At 47.2% G+C, this 25,448-nt stretch overlaps 4 protein-coding genes and 1 non-coding gene across 6 annotated transcripts in view; 3 read left to right on the plus strand and 2 right to left on the minus strand.

The window, feature by feature from the left end:
* LOC119396913 (inositol polyphosphate 5-phosphatase OCRL) overlaps positions 1–4,411 on the plus strand; it is a 27,783-nt gene extending 23,372 nt beyond the window's left edge. The window contains exons 16-21 of the mRNA XM_049417278.1: positions 65–170; positions 381–482; positions 1,824–1,908; positions 2,037–2,164; positions 3,633–3,747; positions 4,257–4,411. Of these exons, the coding sequence (XP_049273235.1) occupies positions 65–170; positions 381–482; positions 1,824–1,908; positions 2,037–2,164; positions 3,633–3,747; positions 4,257–4,405 (685 nt within the window). The 3' untranslated portion in view covers positions 4,406–4,411. The remainder of the gene's footprint in view (positions 1–64; positions 171–380; positions 483–1,823; positions 1,909–2,036; positions 2,165–3,632; positions 3,748–4,256) is intronic.
* LOC119396914 (nucleolar complex protein 3 homolog) lies at positions 4,407–6,857 on the minus strand. Its single transcript, XM_037664295.2, has 2 exons — positions 5,792–6,857; positions 4,407–5,474 (listed from the first exon to the last, which is right to left on the minus strand). Exons 1-2 carry the CDS (start codon positions 6,761–6,763, stop codon positions 4,422–4,424), a joined length of 2,025 nt encoding a protein of 674 aa, XP_037520223.1. The 5' UTR covers positions 6,764–6,857; the 3' UTR covers positions 4,407–4,421.
* A 2,296-nt stretch (positions 6,858–9,153) lies between these two features.
* Positions 9,154–25,448, minus strand: part of LOC119397671 (uncharacterized) — a 29,095-nt gene continuing 12,800 nt past the window's right edge. The window contains 2 exon segments of the mRNA XM_037665093.2: positions 9,154–10,247; positions 10,250–11,019. Coding sequence (XP_037521021.2) covers positions 9,187–10,247; positions 10,250–11,019 — 1,831 coding nt within the window. The 3' untranslated portion in view covers positions 9,154–9,186.
* The window catches only part of LOC119396923 (MFS-type transporter SLC18B1), a 65,513-nt gene continuing 51,869 nt past the window's right edge, over positions 11,805–25,448 (plus strand). The window contains exon 1 of one of the 2 annotated variants that reach the window (XM_037664306.2): positions 11,805–12,040. The gene's annotated coding sequence lies outside the window, so the exon portion shown is untranslated. Of the gene's footprint in view, positions 12,041–15,167; positions 15,286–25,448 lie in introns of those variants that run through there. The other variant, XM_049417279.1, reaches the window with a different exon arrangement.
* On the plus strand, positions 18,575–18,650 carry Trnav-cac (transfer RNA valine (anticodon CAC)). Its single transcript has one exon. It is a non-coding gene; the product is annotated as a tRNA-Val (tRNA).

A 25,448-nucleotide genomic window follows, 5' to 3' on the forward strand; every position in this document is an offset into this window, starting at 1 on the left:
ACAAAAACTGAATCATGCAGAGGAAAACGTTTCTTTTTTTCTTGACTGTTCAAAATCACGTGACTGTGTCTGGAGAGTATGAGCCAAGCTGCTATGGCTGCTCCTTGGAAGCCTTGGCTCGTATACCTTGCCCTGTACGGGAGCTGGGCAGAGAACAGCTGCTCAAAGTGGTCAGTACCTGCTTATCTCCATAGTTTACATGCTGTGATTCTATTTATTCATTCCCACCCTAGAGTTTTGTCTGGCATTTTTCCACATGAAATTGCTAAGTCAGCCTGTCTGTTATATCTACACGTTATTGTACTCAGGTGGATATGATATTCCAGATTATCTATAAGGTTTAGCGATATGTACGCTTGACGTAATGGTGGCTTTTGCAGGAGCGGAGCCCCTGTGAAGAGGGTCTCCTGGCAGTGCCTTTTGAGGTGCCCAAAGAGCTCTGGCTTCTGGTCGACCACCTCCACAAGTACGGACTCACCCAGGTGAGCTTAGGAGAGAAGATGTTATAGTTTGTACAGCACCGAGCAAAACTTTCCCTCCTGATTAATGTAAACATGAAATGGATAGTACTAGCATCCATCATGGAATCTCATTGATGCAATCTTTGTGGAAACTGGTAGTTAAAACAAATCTTCCAAGAGATGTATTATCCAAAGCAAGCTCCAAAAAGTAAGAAAACAGGCTTACTTAGGGAAAAACTCGCTAGGAAAGCTTCCTGTGCCGTCAAGTGATACTGCCCCCCATAACATGTGTGTTGTGCGAAGCAGCATCACTCGACATCACACGATATGTACTACGAATATCAGGTGGGTCTGCACGACCCCAGTTTCCTGCGCATACGTCACTTAAGACGCAGCTCTCATTAGTCTCCTCCACTTGCGGCTCATTTGCCGCCGCGACACGCCACAATTTAAATCAGTTAATAACCAATCCCACCCACAGCACAAAAAACCTGCTTTGCGGCAGCTTTTGTGGCACACGTTTTGCCAGTGCACAGCGTGCATCTTTTCGCTAGTGTGGCCAATCCTTAACACGTTGTTCGTGAGTCACTGGAATGTAGTTTAATCTCGTGCACTTGATTATAAAGCTACAAGTTTCAAAAATACTAGTTTACAGTCATATTATCTAATATCAAGTGAAAATGCATTCGTATCAACCGTATGAAAATACAGCTTCCATAGAGTGTTGGCCAGGAAAAGAAAACATATTATTCCGAAAAAAGTACTATTATGCAGAATTGTATCATTAAGATTCCACTGTATACATGTCAGTGGCATTATCTGTCTTAGCAGTTTGCTTATGCAATTAACAAACAATTGAAGTGTACAATCACAACTCGTTGCGATTCTGCAGTAACCAAGCTATTTTTCACTATCATTCCACCTGATATGGGTTTCAGCCTTAGTTTAATAAACAATTGCATAAAGTCACAATATCTTTGCATCAATTCTATGTCACATAAAGCACACAGTGAACAAGCAAGCTCATAAAGTAGCTGGAAGTGAAAACCTTTAATGGGGTCTCTTTCACTTAAAGCTGTGCAGCTAGAAATGACATGCTCGGCAACTTATTTTTTCTGTGAACTGTTGCACGGTAGTTGCCAACCAATAAGCAAATACACTGGTGTGTGTTAAAGATATTAATCATTAGGTATTGTCACAGTTATTATTACAGTGTAGTGTGTGTCTTAATTTTGCATGCATAAACAAGGAGAACAATTCAGTAATTATTTTTAGAAGTTGATTTGTAGCCCAAAACCACTTGCTTATAGTCGTATCGTCAGGTACTGTTTGTGCTCACTATTGTTTATTCTTGTTTTCTAGGATGACCTCTTTCAGCAATCTGGTCTCAGCTGGGAACTCCACCTAATAAGAGATGCCCTCGATGCACGCCTTGATGGCCACCTGCGTATCCTTATATTTATAATTACTACATATGCAGCTATAGCCTATTGGTGACAATGATTCTTGGAGTATGCCTTGGCATGTTCCACTTTTTGTGTGGATGAACATTCCTTAACGTCATGCACACCTCAGCTGGCAGTGTACACTCCATGGCTGAGGCACTCCTGCTGTTTCTGGACTCCCTGCCTGAGCCTGTGGTTCCATATGCCTGCTACCAGCGTTGCCTTGATTGCTCAAACAATTTCATTCTTTCTAAACAGGTAGGTCACAGTGAACAGTTCTTGAGGTTAGAGGCATGCTTATAGAACCGACACAAAGTGTCGAAAACGCGATAACTTTGAGATAGATTTGTGTGGACACACACATCATCTACAAGATATAAATGGCTAATATGTAGCCTAGAACATATTTAAAATCAATATTAAAAGTGTGTGCCATGCAACTGCATGTAAAAGGGAGCTCCTAGTGACACAACATTGACATCAACTTGTTTTGCATGTAAACGAGGAATAACCACGTACGTCTCGAGTTTGTGTTTGCTGCCATGGTCCTTGTGTGTGCTCTCTGCCAGTTGTCAACACAATGCTCATATGCACACGATGTGCGTTGTGAGTGCACTAATGTTTTGTGCACTCTTGTGCCCAGCTGTGTGTACAAACAAACCATGCTGGGTCCTGCCTTTCTATGAAACTGCGACTGGGCACTCTAAAAACGTCTAAACAATTAACCGTTGCTTGACTTCAGCAAATGAGGTTTCCAGCTGTGATAAGTGAGTCGTTAGCTACCTATTACAACAGAAAAAAACAAGATGTACAATTTTGTGTCACTACTCCTTTATTGTGTAAAATAGCCAGCACTAAGTGGGCGCAAATAGTATTTACTGCTAGCCATTAACAAACATTGTGCAAATGACGTCATACTGGCTATGCCATTCTGCTGTTGAGCACAATGTCATGGCATCTACTCCGGCTGTGGTAGCTACATTCTAATTAACTTGAAAGCAAAAGCGCTTGTGCGCTGTGCCTTTGGTGCACAACAATAGACCCAAGGCGATTGCAAATTAAACTGGAATCCATCACTAGTGTTTTTTTAGGCTATGGGCTGCTTTGGGAAGTTTAACACTGCAGTTTAATTTATTCAAGCGTTTCATCTATAGCATCATTAAAATTGTAATAATTATCAAATGGTTATTCATTTAAGATTTAACTTTTGAGCCAGTGAATGTCCCTATTAATGCTGCTTTTAAGTTAACGTTTTCAACAAAGGAAGTTGCAAATTTTTTAATGCTGTACGAGTTATTGAGCAAAGTTAATGTGCAAATAGTGGTGGTCCCATACTTTGGCAACAGCAGCTTGCAATAAGCACAAAACACGCGACGGCTGCATTTTCGATGGAGGCGAAAATGTTTGATGCCCGTGTACTTAGATTTAGGTGCACATTAAAGAACCCCAGGTGGTTGAAATTTCCGGAGCCCTCCACTACGGCATCTCTCATAATCATGTCATGGTTTTGGGACGGTAAACTCCAGTTATTATTATTATTAATAAGCACAAACCATTTTAATAAATGTGATGAGGTTCCGAAAAAAGAAAAATTATTTTAAACTTGTATTGGACTCGCATCTAGTTTTGAATGAAAGAAAGCAAACCAGTGGTTATCTGTACAGTGTATAATAGTTTGTGCTTTTTACTGGTACTACGCATTTCACCGGACCACATATTTATGCAGGTTGTTTCCCAAATGGTGCCAGAAGTGCACAGGCATACATTCCTCTACCTGGTCTGCTTCCTAAAAGAGCTACTCGCACACTCTACGGAAAACAAGCTGGATGCAAAGCTTCTGGGTAGGTATGCACGAGCAGCGGTGGTTGGTCGAGCTGAAAGTGGCCGTCAAACTGACGGCCACTGATTGGTGCAAGTGGGCATATAGGTGTACTTGGAACAACTCTAAATGTGCTCCCGTAAGGGGCTCACTTGCACCGTTATGGCACCAAGGCAAGTGCAAGCCCTTGCAGGGATGCTTTTTAAAGTTACTTCTATTTTCATATAAATTGAAAGTGCTCTTAGCCTCACATGATGATTAGCAATTACAGCAGTGGACAAGTGAGCACCCATGCAAGAGATAAATGCAATAGTGGCTCAGGGTCCTTTTGAGCAGCTTTTGAGGTATATTTTTGTTTTCACTTTAAGGCAAATAGAGGATCCTTCCTTGCCTGGAGACAGACCATTATGTCTCCAGGCAGGGAAGTTTCATTTCAATAGCGTCTCTTGTGTCAGTACTGTAGACTGCGACTGCACGTTAGGCTAAGAAATAAATAGTAACTCGATCATAATACCCTTTATTTTTTTGCAGCAAATGTATTTGGCCCTGTTCTCTTGAGGCCCAAAGGCCAGCCCTCAACAGAACTTGGCCCATCCTCATGGGACGCACGGCGAGACACTGATGAACGCAAGAGTGCAGCATTTATCTACCATTTTCTCATGAATGACTACACGGATTAAATACACAATTGTACCTTTATTTATTGTCTTTGTTGCGCACAGCACCTTTAGTGGGCCTTCGTTTGTGTTTCTCGACCCTGTCTTTATTAAGTCCATGCTTTACGTTAGCCTTTGGCCCACGTGCGGGGAATGCCACAAGCGGATCAAAGCGCTTGCCTGCCACACGGACAGGATCGAGGCTGGTAAGTGTCGGTGGAATTCGATTAGACGATGCAACTGCCTTGGCAATTGCAGCCGTCGAGGGGTCGTAATGCTTTCTCAGCACGTGCAGCTCCCAAAGTGGAGCACAGCCAGCGTGGTCGGGGTCTCCGAGCATGGGGCGAAAGATTGTTTGTGAGTCCGCTACCTCCAAGAGTCCCTGCAATCGGGGTTCGCTTCTGAGCAGTGTGCCGAGCGATAGGGTTAGGCCAAGTGAGTGAGCGTGATTTAGACACAGCGTGGCAAACCGTTTGCACAGTGCCTTGAGCCGGTACACCGACAGACTTCGGCAGCGGTTCACGACCATCGTCCGCCAGCAAAGCAACAACGTCCGAGCACTCGCGGAGGGGCTTTCCAATAAACACCTGAACAGTGCTACATAGAATCGCTGGGGGTCAACTGTGAGGGCTTGGCCTTGGCCCGACAGGAGTGCAAATGCCGCCTGTAAGCAGCATGGAGCATCCCGGGAGCCTAGCAAGTTCAGCAAGGTGCCTAGTGCATCCAGAATGTCCTCCAGGAAGTCAAGGTTGACCAGGTGTGCGTACTGGGCGAGACCTTTGAACACCGGGCGAAGCAAGGGCTTTAATTCAGGCCTCTGAGGCACCTGTTTCAGAACGTGGGCATATGTCCAAAGCAGCTGCTGCAGTATCTGTCCCTGGAGGCGATCCTTACGGATGTCGCTTTCCTCTGCCTCAGTCTCGCGAAGCTGAGACTCCAGACGACGCATGCGCTTGTGCTGTCGGTGCTCCTTGCGTGACATTTTTCGCAGACCTTCGCGCACTTTCTTCAGATCGATGTTGTGGCCCTGGTCTGCTGCCTTGGGCTCTCGTAAACGCAGAGACAGGAATGGCTCGAGGACACGGGGGTGCACCTGCAATGCATATATAATTCAAGAGGGTTTACACCAAGTTCACTACAGTAATGTACAGCTATACAGACTAAGATGACCAGAGAGATAATCAATGTGTGCCATGTATATGACAAAGAAATGTGTTAGTTCTGCAATTGTGTGCTTGAGAAAGAACTTTTGCTTATGAACAGCTAACTGTTCACTCTGTTACATATTTTGTCAAGTACTATTCCATGTGTCATACCATACCATACTTTTGTGAGTGTATATATGCACATGCAAAATTGAAAATTTTCTGGGAGGCTACGCCAGAGCCACATTCAGCTTGCGACACTTGCCTGAAGACCCCTGGCCTTTAAGAGTGCTCTGGTACGTTTGACAGCATCCAGCGTGCTCTCTCCCAGCCGGTCCTGGCGGTACAACTGGCGAAGAGCCTGACACGCAGTCAGCGACATCTTGTCGTCGGAACTGCCCAGGCAATGGACGGCCAATTCGATAAGTTGTCCACGAAGATTGAAGTGGGGGTGCGCCAACAGCAGACCGCACACGCAGCGAGCCGCTACCTGGGCCAGTGCCGTTGAAAGGCGGAGACGCAGAGCGCTTTGGGGAGACTTGAGCCTTTTCAGATGTCGCGCCAATATCTTCCGCAAGCAGCCAACGTACTGGCCGTAATAGCGCAGCAAGGCCTCCTCGTAACCTATCAAGGCTCTTGTCTCTTTCTTCAGTTTCTGCTTCGGTCCGCTACCGTGCGCAGTTGGTGCCGTGATGGCGTAGCCCGGCACGACATCCTTGAAGACTTCCAGCAGCGTAAGCGCTGCCAGCCTTTGCACAATGTGGGAAATGCCCGGCGCTCCGTCGCGAAGTAAGGCGATGAGCTCCTTGAAATGACCCACTTTATCTTGTGGGTCTTCTACAATGGCACTGGCCATAGAGCCAATCTTCTGCTTTACTTGCTGTAGCTGCCGATACTTATCGGACAGCGACTTGACTGCTGTGCGAGGGGTTTTGTCCTCGGGCGACTCTTCTGCGACTGGTGGCGTCTCTGGCACTTCTTCCAGGTCTTCTTCCGAAGCAGATCCGTCGTCAGTTTCGTCGGATTCTAAAGGTGAGTCGTCCTTTCTGTCGAGGACCTCAGTCTTTTGCACGACACCGTGTCTCGTTTTAACTGGAAGGAGCACACGCACGTTTTTCCTGTCGTTGGCCATGCTTCGGCGGGGGACCTTCTCGAAAGCCGGCTCGTCGCCGTCATCCGCAGTGCGCCGACGCTTGCCCGGCCGACCTTTACGCCACTGCTTTCTACGCACATTCATCGTGAAATGCGGCCCAGTGTTTCAAGATCGAATCACAAAATACATGCAGTCTCAACCACGCGTTCGCCGGCGTATGTCTGCATCTTTTTTTGAGAATGGGAAGGAAACGGAAGTATAGGATGATGGTGATAATGATGCGACCGTTGTACTTAAAAAAAAACAAAAAAAAAACCCCGCACAAGTGAATATAACGTTACGTAAAAAAACCATAGAATAAGAAAATATTTTACAGAATGCGTTTTTCACTGTCTCATCTTCTTGACCTAAAAATTTTTTAAAAAGTTGATAAAAATCTTGAAGGCCAGGCTTTTTTTTTTCTGCTAAGCGATTGTGAGTCACGCAAAGACTTGTTGCGATAGAAGGTGTCCAAATCTCTGGTAAAAAAAAAAAAAAGATTAGTAGAAGTAAACAACACATTAGGTTGAATTAAAAATAGTATTGAACGTGGTGGTGCACTTTAGTCAAAGCCTCCAGCGGAGCACAGCTAGCCTGCAGCTAGCACAGCAGAGCACAGTGGCACAGTCAGGCACAGTAACTACTGAAATTACACTGTACTGAAATCAAAATGGCGGTAGAAGGCACAGCGCGGCAAGTTTAAATGGCACGATGACAGCGCGGAGGGCTCAGACGTTTTCCATGTTTTCCAACATCGCGTTGGTACGGCCGAAGGAGCTTAATATAAGCCAAGTATGAGCCACCTTTCGCACCAACGTTACTAGATTAGGTTACGTTGTTTCGCACGATGCGCAGCTCACCGTATACCGATAGGCCCGGTCACGGTGCACCCTGTATATGTTACGGAAAGTGTTTCGGTGATGTTCACGCATGTGCATTCTTTAGCCGGTACGGTATTACCGTACTTTCCGTGCGGTAAACCGGCATAGGTGCGAGTGTTTCGTGACTGCCAACGGGGAATCGTGTGCAGCCCACAACGCGACACCACAATTGCCACCCATCGCACGCATTACCACAAGGAACTGAAATTCACACGCCCAGCCAACGAAGCGCTCGCCAAACACACGCGATTGTTGTCTTGCGGATAGCAGACGCTCTAGGGGCCCCTCGGTTCCGTCACTTCCGCTTTAACAAAAATGACCTCACGCACACAATGGTGCCAATAATTCTGGGAAGCGAGGTGGGGAGAGTCGGGGCAATCAATAAAATTCATTTGCAATGAATCTGCGTATGTCTCCAGCAGTCCAGCTTGTAATTTGGCATAAATAACGGGAACGTGAAAAGGAACGTACCCAGCGAATTTTATTGAGATCCATGGACCTCGAAAAATCGCCGGAGTTGGCCTTTTAAGTTGTGTCTCTTATTTATCGTAGATCCTCGTTGCAGCCTCTAGCTGCGGCGGGATCGTCGTCTTCTCACTGGCTTCTCTCGGATTTACGCTACAGTCCCAAATGATGTGAGCCGCGGTAGCTCTCTCCTTCGCGCACAGTCTACACACGTCACTCGCATACACACTCGGGCACACGTGCTTAGCTAGCACCGGGGTGAGCAGGGACCCCGTCTGTAATTCCTTCCGGGTAAGCCCGGGGTGAGGTGGCGGCATAGATCAGTAAGGGTTCATAACATAATAATAATAATAATAATAATAATAATAATAATAATAATAATAATAATAATAATATCTGGGGTTTAACGTCCCAAAACCACGATTTGATTATGAGAGACGCCGTAGTAGAGGGCTCCGGAAATTTCGACCACCTGGGGTTCTTTAACGTGCACCTAAATCTAAGTACACGGGCCTCAAACATTTTCGCCTCCATCGAAAATGCAGTCGCCGCAGCCGAGATTCGATCCCGCGACCTTCGGGTCGGCAGTCGAGCGCTAACCACTAGACCACCGTGGCGGGGCTACGTCATCACAACAATTTTGAATTAAGAATCAATATTTTAATGCGCCATCCTGATAAAATCGACCCAGTTTGCGCCAATCTCTTATCACTGGTAATTGCACTTCCGGCCCGTCAAAACAGCCCGATCTTGGGGCGCAACGTAGTGCATAACCAAGAATTATTCAGGTGAGGAACAGCGCTTGAACGTGCGTCCCGATAAGTTTCATCGCAGCGACCCCCCCCCCCCCCCTCCCTCTAGGTCAATGTATGGGGCAGACTTTGCGCCCCCCCCCCCCCTACTACGCCACTGCTGATGTTCCAAAAGAACTTGAGTTTGCTAGTTTGTGTTTACTGCTTCTCATCTTGACCGCTAACAAAAGACGGAGACAGTGAAAGGAACGTCAACACGGTACCTGATGTTGCATTTCAGAACTGCATGTTTACTGCCAAATTACCCACCCAAAGTCGGGGACCAAAGGCAGGCCGTTTTGAGCAGGTGGTGGTGGTGGTATCTTTATTGCTCCCAGAACAAAAAAAAAATAATAAAGAGGGGACCAGTACGAAGACTGGTTGCGCTATTTCAGAGGAGGTCGGCGGGGATCCCTTGGGATACCGCAGCCTCCACCGCGCGCTGGATGAGCCGGCGTTGGTCTTCTGGCTCGGAGGTACGCAAGAGGGACTCCCACGACTCTGGAGTGTTTGTGTTGTCTGTGTTGTAGTGCGTGCACGTCCACACCATATGTGTGAGTGTCGCCGGATATGAGCAATGTTTGCACCTTGGCGCTATCCGTTCCGGAAAGATTCTGCTGTATAAGAGGGGGTGTGGGAAGCTGCCTGTCTGTAGTTTGCGCCATTGGACGGCCTCACGTCTTGTTAGATCGTGGTGTGCAGGGGGGTATACGCATCTTCCGAGTCGGTAATACTGGAGGATGTCCGTATAAGTGGTGAGTAGTGAGTCGCGCGGCATAGTTGTATCAGGGGAAGCGGCGCGGTGAACCCTACACTCGGCTCGGCAGCTAAGATCTCGGGCGAGTGTGTGCACCTGGGCGTTTCCGCTCAACGACTCGTGGGCTGGAGCCCAAAGGAGTAAACGGGATGTAGAAGAGGGGGGAGCAGAAGTTATAATGTGTAATGCCTGGCGGCAGATGCGGCCGGCATCGTAGTTGCGGATGGCTTGTTGAGAGTCACTGATGACAACTTTGGTAGTAGGGTCAGCTAGCGCAAGCGCGATGGCAACCTCTTCTGCTGCGGTGACCGTTTCTGTTTTGCGAATGCTGCATGCTGTGTGCCAGCTACGGTAGGGGGCGCGGGCCACCGCCACCATCGCTGGCTTCGAGGGGTGGTAAGAGGCGTCCGTATACGTGACGTCCGGACGTCCGCTGAAGCGCTTCTCGAACTGACGTGCCCGGTCGGCCCGTCTCTCGGCGTGGTGTTCCGGATGCATCCGCTTGGGAATGGGAGGGATGCAGAGACTTCGACGATATTCTGGTGTGAGGTCTGCATAGTTGGGGGCCGCCCTCGTTGGTGAGATCCCAATTTGCTGCAGTATCGCTCGGCCGGCGTGTGTGAGTGACAGCCGCTCATATTGGGCGGTGAGGGTATCTTCAATCAGCTCGCTCACTGTGTTGGTGATGCCGAGAGCTTGTGAGTGGCTGTGGACATGGGAAGACTCAGGGCCGTTTTGTATGCTTTACGAAGTGTCGTCTCTAGCCGTTCGCTTTCGGCGCGGGTGAGACGTAGGTAAGGTGCAGAGTAGGTGATGCGGGAGCAGATGAAGGCTTGGACGAGGCGCAGGAGGTTGGACTCTCGCATACCTCGGTGTTTGTTGGAGACTCGCTTGAGAAGGCGTCCGATCTGTACAACCGACTGGTCGATGCGTTGGAGCGAAATAGTATTGCTGCCGTTTGCCTGTAAGTGCAGGCCTAGAATCCTGATGTGATCCGTTCGAGGGATGGGGTTACCTTGGACCTGGAGGTTCATCTCAGGAAGTACCTTTGGTGCACGTCGTCCTGGGGACGGGATGATGATGTACTCTGACTTAGTCGCCGAACAGCTAAGGCCAACTGTATCGAGGTACCTACCGACACGATCGATGGCGGTCTGGAGAGCCTCTTCGATCTGGCCGTCGCTGCCCTGCGTGATCCAAAGAGTCAGATCGTCAGTATACAGGCTGTGGTGTAAGTTGGGGATGTCAGCCAGGAGCTTAGGTAGTCCTATCAGTGCGACGTTAAAAAGCAGCGGTGACAGAACGGAGCCTTGTGGTGTGCCGCGGTTGCCAGGAGAGACGATGCAGGAATTTGCCGTGCCGACGCCCAGTTTTATTTTTCGGTCGGTGAGAAAGTCTCGCACGTATGCATACGTACGATGTCCGACGCCAAGGGTCTGTAGTTGTCGAAGAATCGCTTCGTCATCGCTTCATTCTCATTTCGGCGTCGTCCAACGAAGTTCGTTTTCTTAGGCGCTTCGGTGAAATGTGGCTGCCCCTAATAGAGAACTCTGCGTACGCCTATGGTAGAGGCATGGCCGCTGGATGGAAACTGAGCGGCCGTGGTAGAGGCGAGCCGGAGTAACACAGTATAAACCTGTCATCGTTGTCATAAATTTGGAAGTTTGTTTACGCAAGCTTCATTCAAGCAGTGCATGTCTGCATGCAGGTACAGCATGTGCTACACGTCAGGGGTGTAGCCAAAAACTTTTTCAGTGTGGGTTCAAGCATACTTATATATGAATGTCCGCGCGTGCGTTTGTATGTGTGTGTGTATAAGCAAAACTGAAAAATTTCGGGGGGGGGGGGGGGGGTTGAACACACCCCCCCCTGGCTACGCCCTGCTACATGTATAGAACAGAATGCAGCTCCTAGCTAATTAGGCCTACTAAGTTATGCGGGAACGAGCGACCCCCCTCCCCTTCCCTAATTAACTGACTCCTCGGCATGTGAGTGTAGATGACGACTCCCTAATCTCCCATATTTCCTTTTCCTTTCAGCTTGGGAATATATAGCTCCTCCACGCAGTTTGTCATTTTCTGCGCATTTCACACGAGCATGGCATCTCGTAGCACGGTGCCTCCTAACAGATACGTCTTCGGCCACCATCGATCTAAATATGAGAAAATAAAATGGACAAATTCAAAATGCAGGACAGCCTGTCTTTTCTCCATCGCTCGCACGTTTCCTTTCGATGGCGTTCTGCCGTCCTCGCCGATGCCTGTCACATGACCTCGGTACGGCCGCAGCTGTTGCAGTACCGAGGGAGCGCGCGCGCCACCGCATCCCTGCCGCTTCGACGCAGCCGCAGGGTCGGGACATGCAAACGCACCCGCGTCGTGGCAAAGAGCCGCGCGCTACGAGCATTCCGACACAAGAGGCGAAAGCGCGTCCACGGGACAGCGATTAGAACCGACTCCTCCTGCCGAAACATGGTGGCCAGTTCAAGGTGAGAGTTGGATAAGACTGCGGCGGTAATCCTGCGTCTCTATACTCTATCCAATTCGGTGTTCTATAGCACTCCCTTTTCACCCCCAAAGATAACTTCCGCTGTTGTTTCCGCTGTCGTAAAATGCTTTCCGGATATTTCGCAGGGCCTGTTGAACTAACCTCTCCATCTTTCCCATTGTTGTGCGAAATTTCCCTCAATATACTTAATTTGGTGATTGTTCACCTGAAAGTAAATCCGGCCGCTGTGTGCCCGTGCGTGCAGATGTTCAGTAGGCGTTAGAAGTTACAGGATTTCGCTTTCCTCCGATTAGCGCAAGTAAATTTATCAAACATATATACAGACAATGGCTTTCAAAAACTGTGCTCACGATCTGAGTACAAAAGCAGCGTTGTAGTAACTCCAGTAAAGCGCACCTACATATATAACAAACTTAATGTCCACATTATGTAAGAAAAAATAAATAGAGAAGAATAATAAAACCTGCAAAGTTGCAGACCTTCACCGTTATTTCAAAGAACAACGCTGATATTTTAAAGTTGCAAGACACACTCATGCATATACGTAAAAGATCTTTTTCTTTGAAACATGACATTTCTATGTCGTGCTGCATCATATTCCTGTCTGTCGACCACACAAGATAGCTTTCAAAAGCGTAAAAGGTCGCTCGCGACCTTTGTCAGAAAGGTGATATGGAGCTGTTCGTGTAGGCTGCATTTTTTCATATTTTTTTTTATGTGGCAGTGTTAAAATATAAAGCACTCAAAAATTCACGTGCAAGGACTCTTTTATTTAGTGCGGTGCCCCTAAAAGCTACGTATGTTTCCCTTCATTTATGTATGAAACCGGCTGACAACGTCAAATTTAGAATCAGACATGTTAGGAAAAGAGAAAGAGACCTTGAAAATATCTTACGTGATTTTAAGCTCGACGTTTTAGCTCCGTATGGAAGCCGAAACGCCACCACCTTTGAGATCAACAAGAGCTTGATTTGGGCGAGTTGGTTCATGCTGAATATCGCAGGTGCTACGCGACAACAGTAGGAAGGAACAAGAGACAGGAAAGAGCGCTGACTTTCAAATGAATTTATTGAAGGTACTCCGGCCGCTTTTATACAAGGTGAATAGATGGTGCGCATGGGCGACAACACGTGTGTGATTAAGCATAACATTGTCAACTAAGAAATGAATACTCTCTATCAGATAAGTGATGCTGTGCTGATGCATCGATCCGCAGCCTTCGTGATAGAAAATCGCTCGTATAATCTCTCTTTCTTTCTTCACTTTCGCCTTCTTCAAAAACCTTGTCTCGTGGAATAGATGATTGCATTTGCATTTCTTACAATGCACAGTCATGTGGCTACCATATGCATTTTTTACGTTTTATGCATGCTGTCTCGCTCGGTCATTAAAGCATTGCCCTGTTTGTCCTATGTATATCTTTCCACAGCTCAACAGTATTTCGTATACGACAGCTGATTCGCAATCAGTGAACCCACCCGCCCCGATCTTTGCACCTTGTATAAAAGCGGTAAAAGTACCTTCAATAAATTCAGTTGAAAGTCAGCGCTCTTTCCTGTCTCTGTTGTTCCTTCTTACTGTTGTCGCGCTGCACCTACGATATTCACCCTTGAGATCGCCACTACAGTAGGCGTTCTATTTTTTTTTATTACTAATATAGTATAATATATACGAACAGCTCACTTCAATTTCTAATGTTATTGAACGTTTCAGCTTGAACCGTTTTCCATTTAAGAACTGAATGGAAATTGAAATTCGATGTTGGGGCATCAGTGGATTACACGCGATGATAATGTGGAGATGCATGGCACCACACAGGTATCACGTCGCGTACACAGCTTCAACGCTCACGCCATCGAGATTGCAACACCGCAGTGTTCGAGAGTAGTGCATTTTCGAAACACAGCCCGGACATAAATAAAATAAAGGTTTCTCGGGGTTTGCAGGGCAGAATAAAATACAGGGCAGTCGCAGAGATCTCCAAATTTAAGGCCTTTAAATATATGCTCTACATAACCTCAGTTTCCCCATGGTTTCGCTTGTTTTGTACGCGTACTAACTAAATGCGTTTCGTAGATGCGTATGCGCTTGCCATCTTTAGTCCTTCGTGATGCACAATGCACATTTGGAGCAGCATTGTAGCGTGACGCATCAGAAGAAAATGTGACTCGAAGTGTCCACGGGGAGCTTCGCTCACCTTGGACACTTCGAGTCACATTTTCGCTGTGCTTCGCTACAGCGAAAGCGCGTGCTGACACTTCGTACCGTGGTTATCAAAACACAAACGAGTCACGGCAACCAAAAACGTTCAATTAAATAGGAATGAAGGTGCACATAAGTTCGTCGTATAATACAGGAACTATATTGTCACCAAAAACCGGATAGAGCTAGACACCACATTAACGCCTAGGAATAACGACAATGACGAGTTCCTCTTCTATCAGTTATCTGCCTTATAACGAACGTCCAACCAAAGCACCGAATTTCACATTTTTCCGCAACGCGCTTAAGAGAATTAAGTATGTAAGATATTTTACTTGCTGGTAGACTTACTTATGTCTCTTAATTATAGCACTTCCGACACTATGACCGCGAGCCAGATATTTCCAAATCCTAGCTGGAATGTAAATGAAAGCGCTGACTGCAGCTGTCTGCCCCTGTCGGCGCGGTTCATTCGAGTGCATGCATTTTTTTTTAACTTCAGATGTTTTTCTCTTTCGTTTGTTTGGATAACTGGTCCATGTTTATCCAGTTCCACTGTTTCCTGCGCGCGCACACGTGGCCAGGAAATTCTTCCCTTCGGCTGCTACGGCGTTGCGCTGCTGAGCTATAGAGGACGCGGGTTCGATTGCTAGTCTCGACGTCCGCATTTCGATGGGAGCGAAACGCAAAAAAAAACGTCCGTGCACATAGATGTAGGAGCAATATAGGAACCCTAAACGCTCAAAATGAATACAGAGTCTCTCACTACGGAACGGCATGCCTCATAATGATACGGTTTTGACACGCAAAACCTCAGAATGTAGTTATTTTTAAGTTCTTTTTTGTCTTAATTATCTTTACTGTGTGTGCAACATCTCTCTTCTCCCAGTTCAGGGTGATAAGTTGGCCGCTACAGCGATTAACTTCCCAGCCTTCCTCCGATATTGTGAAAAGCCTTGAAGACAAAGACATATATGTTCCATAAATAGTGCTGTTTCCATGAACATGAAATCTAACCACCAAGTATGTACATTTAACTGTTTACCATTATTACTCCTATTGTCATCATCATTATTATCAGGTTATTACTTCCATTGCAGGACAAATGCCTTCTCCAATGATATCCAATTTACTCCACGTCGCCATTCCATTTGATCACTCTGAACTCGCGGCTGTCCTCGGTTTCGTAATTGCCTTTGTATACTACTCTTTTTCTTCACGAAAATAATAACCTCCCTCCTCCCACCCATTGCCATGAGCAGGAGAGGCACCTACGCGTGAGAAGTTGCGCAGGTATGTGAAATCGGGCGCGAAGCGCGCCACATCAGGCAGCTGCACTCGGTGCTCGCAAAACACGCAGAAGAGCGGATGTGAGAATGCCGCAGCTGGTACACATATACCAAGCTCTTCTATGTGCAGCTTTCATACGTTCGTTACAGGAACCGGGTGGAAAAATGGTCCGAGTGAATGCATGACGTCATGCTTACTATCGTTGTTTCGTCACGTCCTCCACTGGAAAGTGCGCTATTTGAACGCAGAGAACTCGCTGTAATGGCCGGGCTTAGCAGTCCACAAAGAATGGATTTATTAGGGAGTTACTTGTCCGCGAACAAGGGGTGTAGTCAGAACAATATTTCGGGGAGGGAGGGCTCGATTTTAGATGCGAAGTATCTTAAGGCGGAGCTCAATCCGGCGGTGGTGGTGATGGTGGTGGTGTGCGGCGTGACCACCCTTACTGCGCATGCGCATACCCTCTCCACACACCTCCTCACCACTCACCCTCTCCCCTTCCCTTCTCCACTTTCCCTCTCCCCTTCCCCTCTCCCATACCCCTCTCCCCTCCCCCTTTCCACTCTTCCTCTGAAACGCGGGCTAGACATGCCGAAATTCTCTCCTGCGCAACGCCGCGATGAGCTCGAGCGCATGCGCGTCCCCTCCTCTTCTCTGTCCTCTCCTACGCTGCCTCCCTCTCGCCCGCCTGTCGACCGCGTTCCCCGCTCGCCCTCTGAGAATTAACGGCCAGGCTAGATGGAAGATACGACGCGCGTAGCGTCCCTCTTCGCGTTCCACGACGCGAGGTCGGTAGCATGCCCAACGAACGCCAACGGAACGCGATCGTGCAAGTGCTCCGGCTTCGCATCACCTCATGGTCCCCTTTAGCGGGAGATGGAGTAATTTTCTTTATGTATGTTTTTACGTGTGCTTGTACGTGTGCCACAAGAAAAATTTTTTGCACACTTATTTCTTTAGAGCGATTTGTCTTACGTGACGGAGGGACGGATTAACGGGCGCATGGACGCGCACACACTTTTCTGGTTGGTTTAGCATAAAAAATTGCAGCCAGTTTCACGCCGTGATAACCGTCGGACAACTGAGCTGTCGCTCCTTTCGTGAGGCATTACATTTTGTTCCCAAGTTTCAGCAAAGCTTTGACTAGGGATTCCTTTGTTGTTTCCTTGTTCCGCAAGTTAAGCCGTGCGGATACTGCGCGACGATGTGCTCTATCACGGCCGCGCTGGTACGCTGCGGTAGCGTTCAAGTGCGGCTGTGGCCCATTGCACCCGCCCACTCGCCCAAAAAGCGTATTACTATCACGGCAGCGCTGGAACGCAAGCAGCGTTGCAGGCGCTGCTGCTGTGCATGACCAGACGTTGGCATGACCATGGGGGGGGGGGGGGTAGTGTGCCTCGATGTGTGCGGGCAAAACGTGCATAAAGGCACCCTACACGAGGGGCGTTCCCACGCGCCTCTCCAGTCTGGCCATGGCATGACATGCACGGCCGCGCTGGTAGCGTTCCACCACAGCCGCAAATCTCGTAATTCCGTGTGCGATAGCAGGCGATGCAGCACTGCGTGCGTCGCGCCAACACTCTTCAGTCATACCTCATCTCGGCTGTTGATCCCGTGACCGCCTTTTCCTTTCCTCTATCACGAGCCTGGTCCTTTCCCTCTGGTAACGTGACCGTCGGTACAACGGTCACGTTACTATGCTTTTCATAAATTTATATATTGCGCAACCGGGGGTGTTAAACCCAGTGGTTATGACACTTGTCTTCGGACCGTGATGATGGTGGTGCAAAACTTTATTTCTGAGAAGGCCAAGAGTTAACAAATAAAAGTTTAAAAGCAGCGTTGTGTGCGACCTTCAGGCTGCCGGTTGTGGCGTCTCGGCCGTGCCTAGTCGCGACGTCCTCCGCCCAGGTCATCAGCCGAAATTGGAGATCCGGCTTGGTGCCGGACAAAGCAGCCTCCTACTGCTGCGGACTTCTTAGGTGCCAAAATGCAGGGGGAAAGTGTGAGGACCCGTGTTCAAAACCCGCCTCGCCAAGGAAATTTTTTTTGTTTCATTTATTTCTTTATTCACTGTCCCCTTCAGCTACACCTCCTCCCCGCGGTCGATCACGTTGTCTTTCTTCTCTTTCCTGCTGTCACGAGGCTCCTGCCACCCCCACCCTCTGCCCTGCCCGCCCCCCTTGTAACGTGGTCGTCCGTACAACGCATTCATATGCTTGCCATAAAGTCATGTTGTGCAAGCATGGGTGAACAGCTCATGCAATAGTTATGACACTTGTCTTCGGACCGTGAGGACCCGTGTTTTAGCCCCGTTTCGCCAAGGAAAATTTTAAACAGCGGAGTTGCTTAAGCCGGCCGTTAGTTCGTGCAGACCGAACAGAAAACTATCCTCATCGTGATCCTTCACGATGAAAGCGTGTGGTTTTGTTTGAAGCCAGACGATGATCCTCTCCCTGGGCTGCGCGAAGGCAGCCGCATTTCAAGGGCACATGATGGGACACGCGTATCAGTAATGCGCATAATGTGGTGCTATCAAGCTAGCCAGTCAGGACGCGGCTCCTGCAACAAGTATATATATATCGTGATGAAAAATTCAACAGAAAGAGAGCGCTCGTCCTGTATGCATGTGCCCCATCTAGTCCTTCTTTGCTCCCGCTGCAGAATTTCTTTGCTAATAAGAACCGACTAGACAACTCCGATATTCCTCTACCTTCAAATTGATTTCTTCAAAATGCGACGAAAGTTTCAAAAATCCTGAAACTAAAGACTGCCAAAGGCACTGGGCTTACGCTTTCAGTAAAAAATTCACACAAAATCTATTCCATCACAATGCGACGCAACTTTCGAAATTGCAGAAATTCAAGATTTTCTATAGCCTTATCTTACTCGTCACAAATGACACCAGATTTTGTTTGTGAAGCTGTGAATTTAAGTAGGAATTAACACGCAAGCACAACGTTCAATTTTCACGTATGCGCTGCAATAATGTGCAGAGCAGCTTATAAACGTTATTTCCTGTGCCGCGGTCGTAGCCGAGACGGTAAAGCGTTCGGCTCACAACTGAAAGGGCGCTGGTTCGAATCCTGCTGGCGGCCTCGCAGTTTTAGAAAAACGAAAGCCATACAGGGATGCGGTTATTATGGCTAAAAGCATACAGTCCGTGCCCAAAAAACTGGTAGTTCGAATCGCACTGCCGGTAATGGTGAGTCTACAATGATGTCATCATGGGTGTATCGAGGCTCGCGCTGACACGCCCACCATTGGAGTTGTAACCAATGGTTGCAATAACGTACAGACCGACCTTTAAGCGCGATAGAGAGGTCATCGAGGCCTATATAGCATGGTCGGGATTCTTTTTTTTTCTTTGAAGTGAATTTTAGACGAGCGCATGATAAGCTCTAACGCGTAATCATTGAGGCTTATGTCCTCAAACTAGAAGGAAGTACTCGTTAGAGGCGTGCTCACGAGGGGGACAGGGGGGGCGGCCGCCCCCCCTGATCACCAAGGAGCAAAGTCTGCCCGATACGTTTGCTCAGTTATGGCCACGCAGGTTTTGAACGATAATGGCGGCCGAAGGCCCATAATGTTGCATTCCAAGAACTGTTTACTTCTCATCTTTGCTGCCGGTTAACCGGGGACCAAAGGCGGGCCATTGCGAGAAGTCATCGCTCCGTTTTTTTTTTTTTTTTTCGCCCGCTGTGAAGCATGTTGTCATTTGTGCTCTTCAACGCGGGGGGGGGGGGGGGGGGGGGGGAGCCCTGCGCACGCCTATGGTTCAGATACATTCGTACACTTCATGCGCACGTGTGTATTCCAGTTGCTAAAATACGCGCATTGTGAGCATGCGGCCTCAGGTTCGAAACCCAGCACTGCCAAGAAATTTTGCGTTTTTTCGTGCTTTTATTAATCCATAGCGGTGATCGTGTTATGTGACAGAGCAACGGACGGACATACTGTTTACTCGTTGAATTGGCATGGAAATGCTTACACATCTGCAGCCGCCTCGAAACTGTCACCATGGCGAGCTAGTAGCTCACTCTACAAACTGCGCAGCTACGCAAGAAAACGACAAACTGTACCTTAATGTCCTCAGCGTAACGAATGTGTGCGCTAATGAACACAATTACTTTAATAAAGCAAAATTCTCCATTCCTCCTTTCCTGGGGTTACCGGTTTGGTCAGCCTGCATAGTAAGTTCTCGTGTATATCAATGGAAGCCTTCCGACCTAAGGGTTCACCTGATGCGGTTGCTTCGCCTCAATAGTTGCTGAAAGGCAGACGAAAATTTTGAGGCACTTATCACCAGTTGAAATAAAGGCATACCTGTTGTCTTTTTCTTTGGGTCAAAAATTCAACCACCATAAAATTTTCTAAATTTGAACAAAACTTTCAGAAATCGAAAAGCACGAAATTTACAATGATTCGAGACTTACGTTTCTGGCCAAAAATTCACCCAGAATCCAATTCTCTAAACTTGAACACAACTTTTGAAAATCTAAAAGTACAAAGTTTACAAAGGCTTACACTTTTGAAAAAAAAAAAAAAAAAAAGGTATAGGCTTACCTTTTTTTTTGCCAAAAATTCCCCCACAATCACATTCTCTAAATTTGAACAAAACTTTCAAAAATCGAAAAGTACCAGATTTACAAAGGCTATATTCTTACCTTTTCTGGACAAAAATTCACCCACAATCACATTCTCTAAATTTGAACAAAACTTTCAAAAATCGAAAAGTACCAGATTTACAAAGGCCACACCAACAATCATTTTTTTTTTAATTCGAACAAAACATTCAAATATCAGAACGTAGCAGATTTACAAATGCTATAGGCTTACCTTTTCGTGAAAAAAATTCACCCATACCCAGATTTACAAAAGCTACAGGCTTACCTTTTCGTCAAAATTTCACCTACAAACAAATTTTCAAAATGCATAAATGCATTCTACTGACGATCACGTTTTCAGAGATAAAGGAGGAGCCTCGTGAGAGATAGAAAGGGAAGGATGGAGCTGAAGGGGAGAGAGAAAAAAATAAATGAAAAATAAGCTTCCTTGGCAAGAGACGGGGTTCGAATCCTCGTCCTCACGGTCCGAGGGCAGGTATCACAACCGCTGGGCTATACCGCCACGCTTCCCCACCATGAATGTATGGGAATCATATGATTGCGCTGTACCGACGATCACGTTTTCAGAGATAAAGGAGGAGGAGGCTCGTGAGGGATGGAAAGGGAAGGATGTCAGGTGATCGACCGCGAAGAGAAGGTGTAGCTGAAGGGGAGAGAGAAAAAGTAAATGAAAAATAAGCTTCCTTGGCGAGACGGGGTTCGAACCCTCGTCCTCACGGTCCGAAGGCAGGTACCATAACCGCTGGGCTATACGCCACGCTTTCCCATCATGAATACATATATGGGAAGCATATGATTGCGTTGTACCGACGATCACGTTTTCAGAGGAAAAGGGAGCCTCGTGAGAGATGGAAAGGGAAGGATGTCAGGTGATCGACCGCGGAGAGAAGGTGTAGCTGAAGGGGAGAGAGAAAAAAAATAAATGAAAACTAAGCTTCCTTGGCGAGACGGGGTTCGAACCCTCGTCCTCACGGTCCGAAGGCAGGTACCATAACCGCTGGGCTATACGCCACGCTTTCCCATCATGAATACATATATGGGAAGCATATGATTGCGTTGTACCGACGATCACGTTTTCAGAGGAAAAGGGAGCCTCGTGAGAGATGGAAAGGGAAGGATGTCAGGTGATCGACCGCGAAGAGAAGGTGTAGCTGAAGGGGAGAGAGAAAAAGTAAATGAAAAATAAGCTTCCTTGGCGAGACGGGGTTCGAACCCTCGTCCTCACGGTCCGAAGGCAGGTACCATAACCGCTGGGCTATACGCCACGCTTTCCCATCATGAATACATATATGGGAAGCATATGATTGCGTTGTACCGACGATCACGTTTTCAGAGGAAAAGGGAGCCTCGTGAGAGATGGAAAGGGAAGGATGTCAGGTGATCGACCGCGGAGAGAAGGTGTAGCTGAAGGGGAGAGAGAAAAAAAATAAATGAAAACTAAGCTTCCTTCGTGAGACGGGATTCGAATCCTCGTCCTCACGGTCCGAGGGCAGGTATCACAACCGCTGGGCTATACCGCCACGCTTCCCCACCATGAATGTATGGGAATCATATGATTGCGTTGTACCGACGATCACGTTTTCAGAGGAAAAGGAGGAGGAGGCTCGTGAGGGATGGAAAGTGAAGGAGGTTTACGTGATGGACTGCGGAGTGGAGGTGGAGGTGAAGGGGAGAGTGAAAAAAGAAATGGAAAATAAGCTTCCTTGGCGAGACGGGGTTTGAACCCTCGTCCTCACGATCCGAAGACAGGTATCATAACCACTGGGCTATACCGGCACTTTCTTTTTTTATTACAGGGAAGGAAACTGTTGCACTTAGAGTGATATTATAAAAATGAATAATCTGTCATATTTAAACACAAATGATAGCCCAGATAACGTAGCCCAGTCCACGTTTTCTTAGCTATACCCCCACGCTTGCCCACCGTGAATATATGGGAGGCATATGATTGCGTTGTACCGACGGTAACGTTTTCAGAGGAAAAGGAGGAACCTCGTGAGAGATCGAAGAGGAAGGAGGTTACTTGATGTACCGCAGAGAGGAGGTGTAGCTGAAGGGGAGAGAGAAAAAAATTAATGAAAACTAAGCTTCCTTCGTGAGACGGGGTTCGAACCCTCGTCCTCACGGTCCGAAGGCAGGTATCATAACCGCTGGGCTATACCGCCACGATTTCCCATCATGAATATATGGGAAGCATATGATTGCGTTGTACCGACGATCACGTTTTCAGAGGAAAAGGAGGAGGAGGCTCGTGAGGGATGGAAAGTGAAGGAGGTTTACGTGATGGACTGCGGAGTGGAGGTGTAGGTGAAGGGGAGAGTGAAATAAGAAATGGAAAATAAGCTTCCTTGGCGAGACGGGGTTTGAACCCTCGTCCTCACGATCCGAAGACAGGTGTCATAACCAGTGGGCTATACCGGCACTTTCTTTTTTTATTACAGGGAAGGAAACCGTTGCACTTAGAGTTATATTATAAAAATGAATAATCTGGCATATTTAAACACGAATGATAGCCCAGATAACGTAGCCCAGTCCACGTTTTCTTAGCTATACCCCCGCGCTTGCCCACCGTGAATATATGGGAGGCATATGATTGCGTTGTACCGACGATAACGTTTTCAGAGGAAAAGGAGGAGGAGCCTCGTGAGGGATGGAAAGGGAAGGATGTCACGTGATCGACTGCGGAGAGGAGGTGTAACTGAAGGGGAGAGTGAAAAAATAAATAAAAATTAAGTTTCCTTGACGGGGATGGGGTGTGAACCTAGGCCCTGACGGTCAGAAGACAAGCGTGTATACCTGGCAGCTGCTTATAAGATGAAGTCATACAAACTAGCCTCCTTAGCAACCTTGTTAACACACACGCGCGAGCGCACACACGCACGCATAATTGTTGGTAGACGAAGCTTCACATGTAATGTAGTGCCGGTATAACGCAAAAGCCATTGCGCATAGCGATATACTAGACGTGCTACGATTGTCTGCTACGTCTGTACCTTGTATTCTACGTAGGGTTTAACTATTATACTAAATAAAAGCTGCTTTTCTAGGGCTGCCTGCCCCTGCCACTTGCATGGTATGGAGATTACACTGCATTTTAAAACACGTCTATCAGTGAAGATGACATATTTCGGGCGTTCGCGTGCACCTTGTCAATAAATTTCTGTTCAAAATTGAAAAAAAAAATCGCAGCTAATCGTAGACGATGAAGAAAAAACACATTATTTTAAGCGTAAAGCTATACACACAAAATTCTTCTCGAGTGATAGCGACGTTTTTTTTTATGATGTGGTACATGTACCTATATATAGATTAGATAGTACACAACTGTTACAATTGGTGCAAGAAGATCAGAGCAACGTTTAATGCACACGTAGATGACTTCGGCAGATACGTGTGCTTCTGTGTCATCTCGTTGTACAGTATCAGGTTTATTGCGATGCGAACTAGCAAAAAAGCGCGAGTTAAAAAGTACCAGATGGAGGATAATTCATTTCGTATCCTAGACTAACGTAGCAAGAATTTTCTCTGCGTCATCCGCATGTTTGAACTTTGTGGTTCTCTTTGTCTCTGACGTTTCCTCTTATATCGTCACGTTATTGGAATCTCAGCACGTCATCCTGCTTCGGTCGTCATCGTCACCCACCGTGGTCCTCCTTTTACCTTCCTCTTTTTCCAGTCGCTTGTTAGAGCAATGGAATGCATACCTCACGCCTTCCACTTCAGACAGCAGACATTATTATAAATAGCCGGACGCAATTCCAGGTTTCTGTTACCGGTTTACTCGCAATCAAAATCAAAGTTTTAGTTCAATTAGGGGTGCTGCAGTGGTAGTAACTCTTTAGGTAATTGATATACATAATCAACCCACTTGATCACGGGCATTATGTAAAACGCCTGTCACAAAAGAAAACCCAGAAACGGATTAGTATTGCAAAGCATAGGCATGTGCACAAAGGGAAAAGCCCCCCCCCCCCCCTCTCTCCCCCTCCCCCTTCTTCATAATAATCTGAGGTGATCGCCAAGTCTACCCGAACAACTACGCTGTCGGATATGTCGCGTTATTGTTTTGTGTGCAGGGTTATGGCCATGCACACAAAACGATAATTGCGGCTGAGGACCCCCATGTTGCATTCCAAGAACTGTTTACTCTGGCGACCCTAGGTCAGGCCCGGCGAGCCGCTATAGCCAGTGGAGCCTTGGAAGAAGGGCGCCATCTGCAATCAACCACATTTTGTTTGTATTATTAAACGTTGTCTCTCTCTCTCTCTCTCTCTCTCTCTCTCTCTCTCTCTCTCTCTCTCTCTCTCTCTCTCTCTCTCTCTCTCTCTCTCTCTCTCTCTCCCTTTAACCCAAAAAATTCGAGAACCAGAGGTAGGCCGTTGTGAAAAGCACGTACGTCATCGCTTGGTTTTCATATTTGCATCTATTAAGAAACTTTTTTTTAGGACTCAACAAATTAGGAGGCTACAGTGAAACATCGCTTTCCCTAATGAAAGACCCTGCTCACGCCTTTGACTATACTGTTCACCGCGCGCAGTTTGTACGCTTCTAACTTCTGCGACGGCAATGAGACAACATGAAAGTTTGCAAATCGCGAGGTCCTTTTTCTTTTTTTTCTTTTTTTAGATAGCCCTGTTCGCAGCAATATCGTATGTGAAATTTTGGAACAGCAACAACTGCGTTGCTGTAGGTCGAGACTACAGCGTTCTCTCTTTCTTTTTTTTCTTATGTGCGTACGCGCGTGCGCGTGTGGGCACGTTTGTGTTCGAATGCTGACGCTTTATATTTTGCCGTGCCAGTTGACATTGTCCAGGAATTTGCGTACGAAATAAAGAACGCGCGTTCGCTCTTTGTATGCACCAACGCAAAAACATAATCAGCGCGTCAGACCGTATCCCTGCCCCCGCACTTGAAAAGAAAAGAAGGCGGAGGAAAAAAAAAGAAAGAAGACACAAGGATAAAAGGCTTCCAGCTCCGATGAAGACGCAGCTGGCTGGTTTTGACGGGGCCCCAACTATGCACAGGCGAATGCTCTTCGTTAGCCATTCCGCATCTGTTGCCCTCGAGATAAAAGGATATATAGCTGTCGGCTTGCTTCGCCTGATCCCGCGAGAGACGTTCTTTTGCTGCCTCTAATTCCGGCCTGTGTGTAGACGCCCAGAAGCCATGCCATTAGTGCAGCCTTCTAAATTAATGCTGGTTGATATATACGCCATAATAGGACGGTCTTGTCACACGTATTATTCTAATCTAAAGTCGCATAGACAC

This window comes from Rhipicephalus sanguineus, chromosome 6 (assembly GCF_013339695.2).
Source record: "Rhipicephalus sanguineus isolate Rsan-2018 chromosome 6, BIME_Rsan_1.4, whole genome shotgun sequence".
Classification (NCBI taxonomy): Eukaryota; Metazoa; Arthropoda; class Arachnida; order Ixodida; family Ixodidae; genus Rhipicephalus; species Rhipicephalus sanguineus.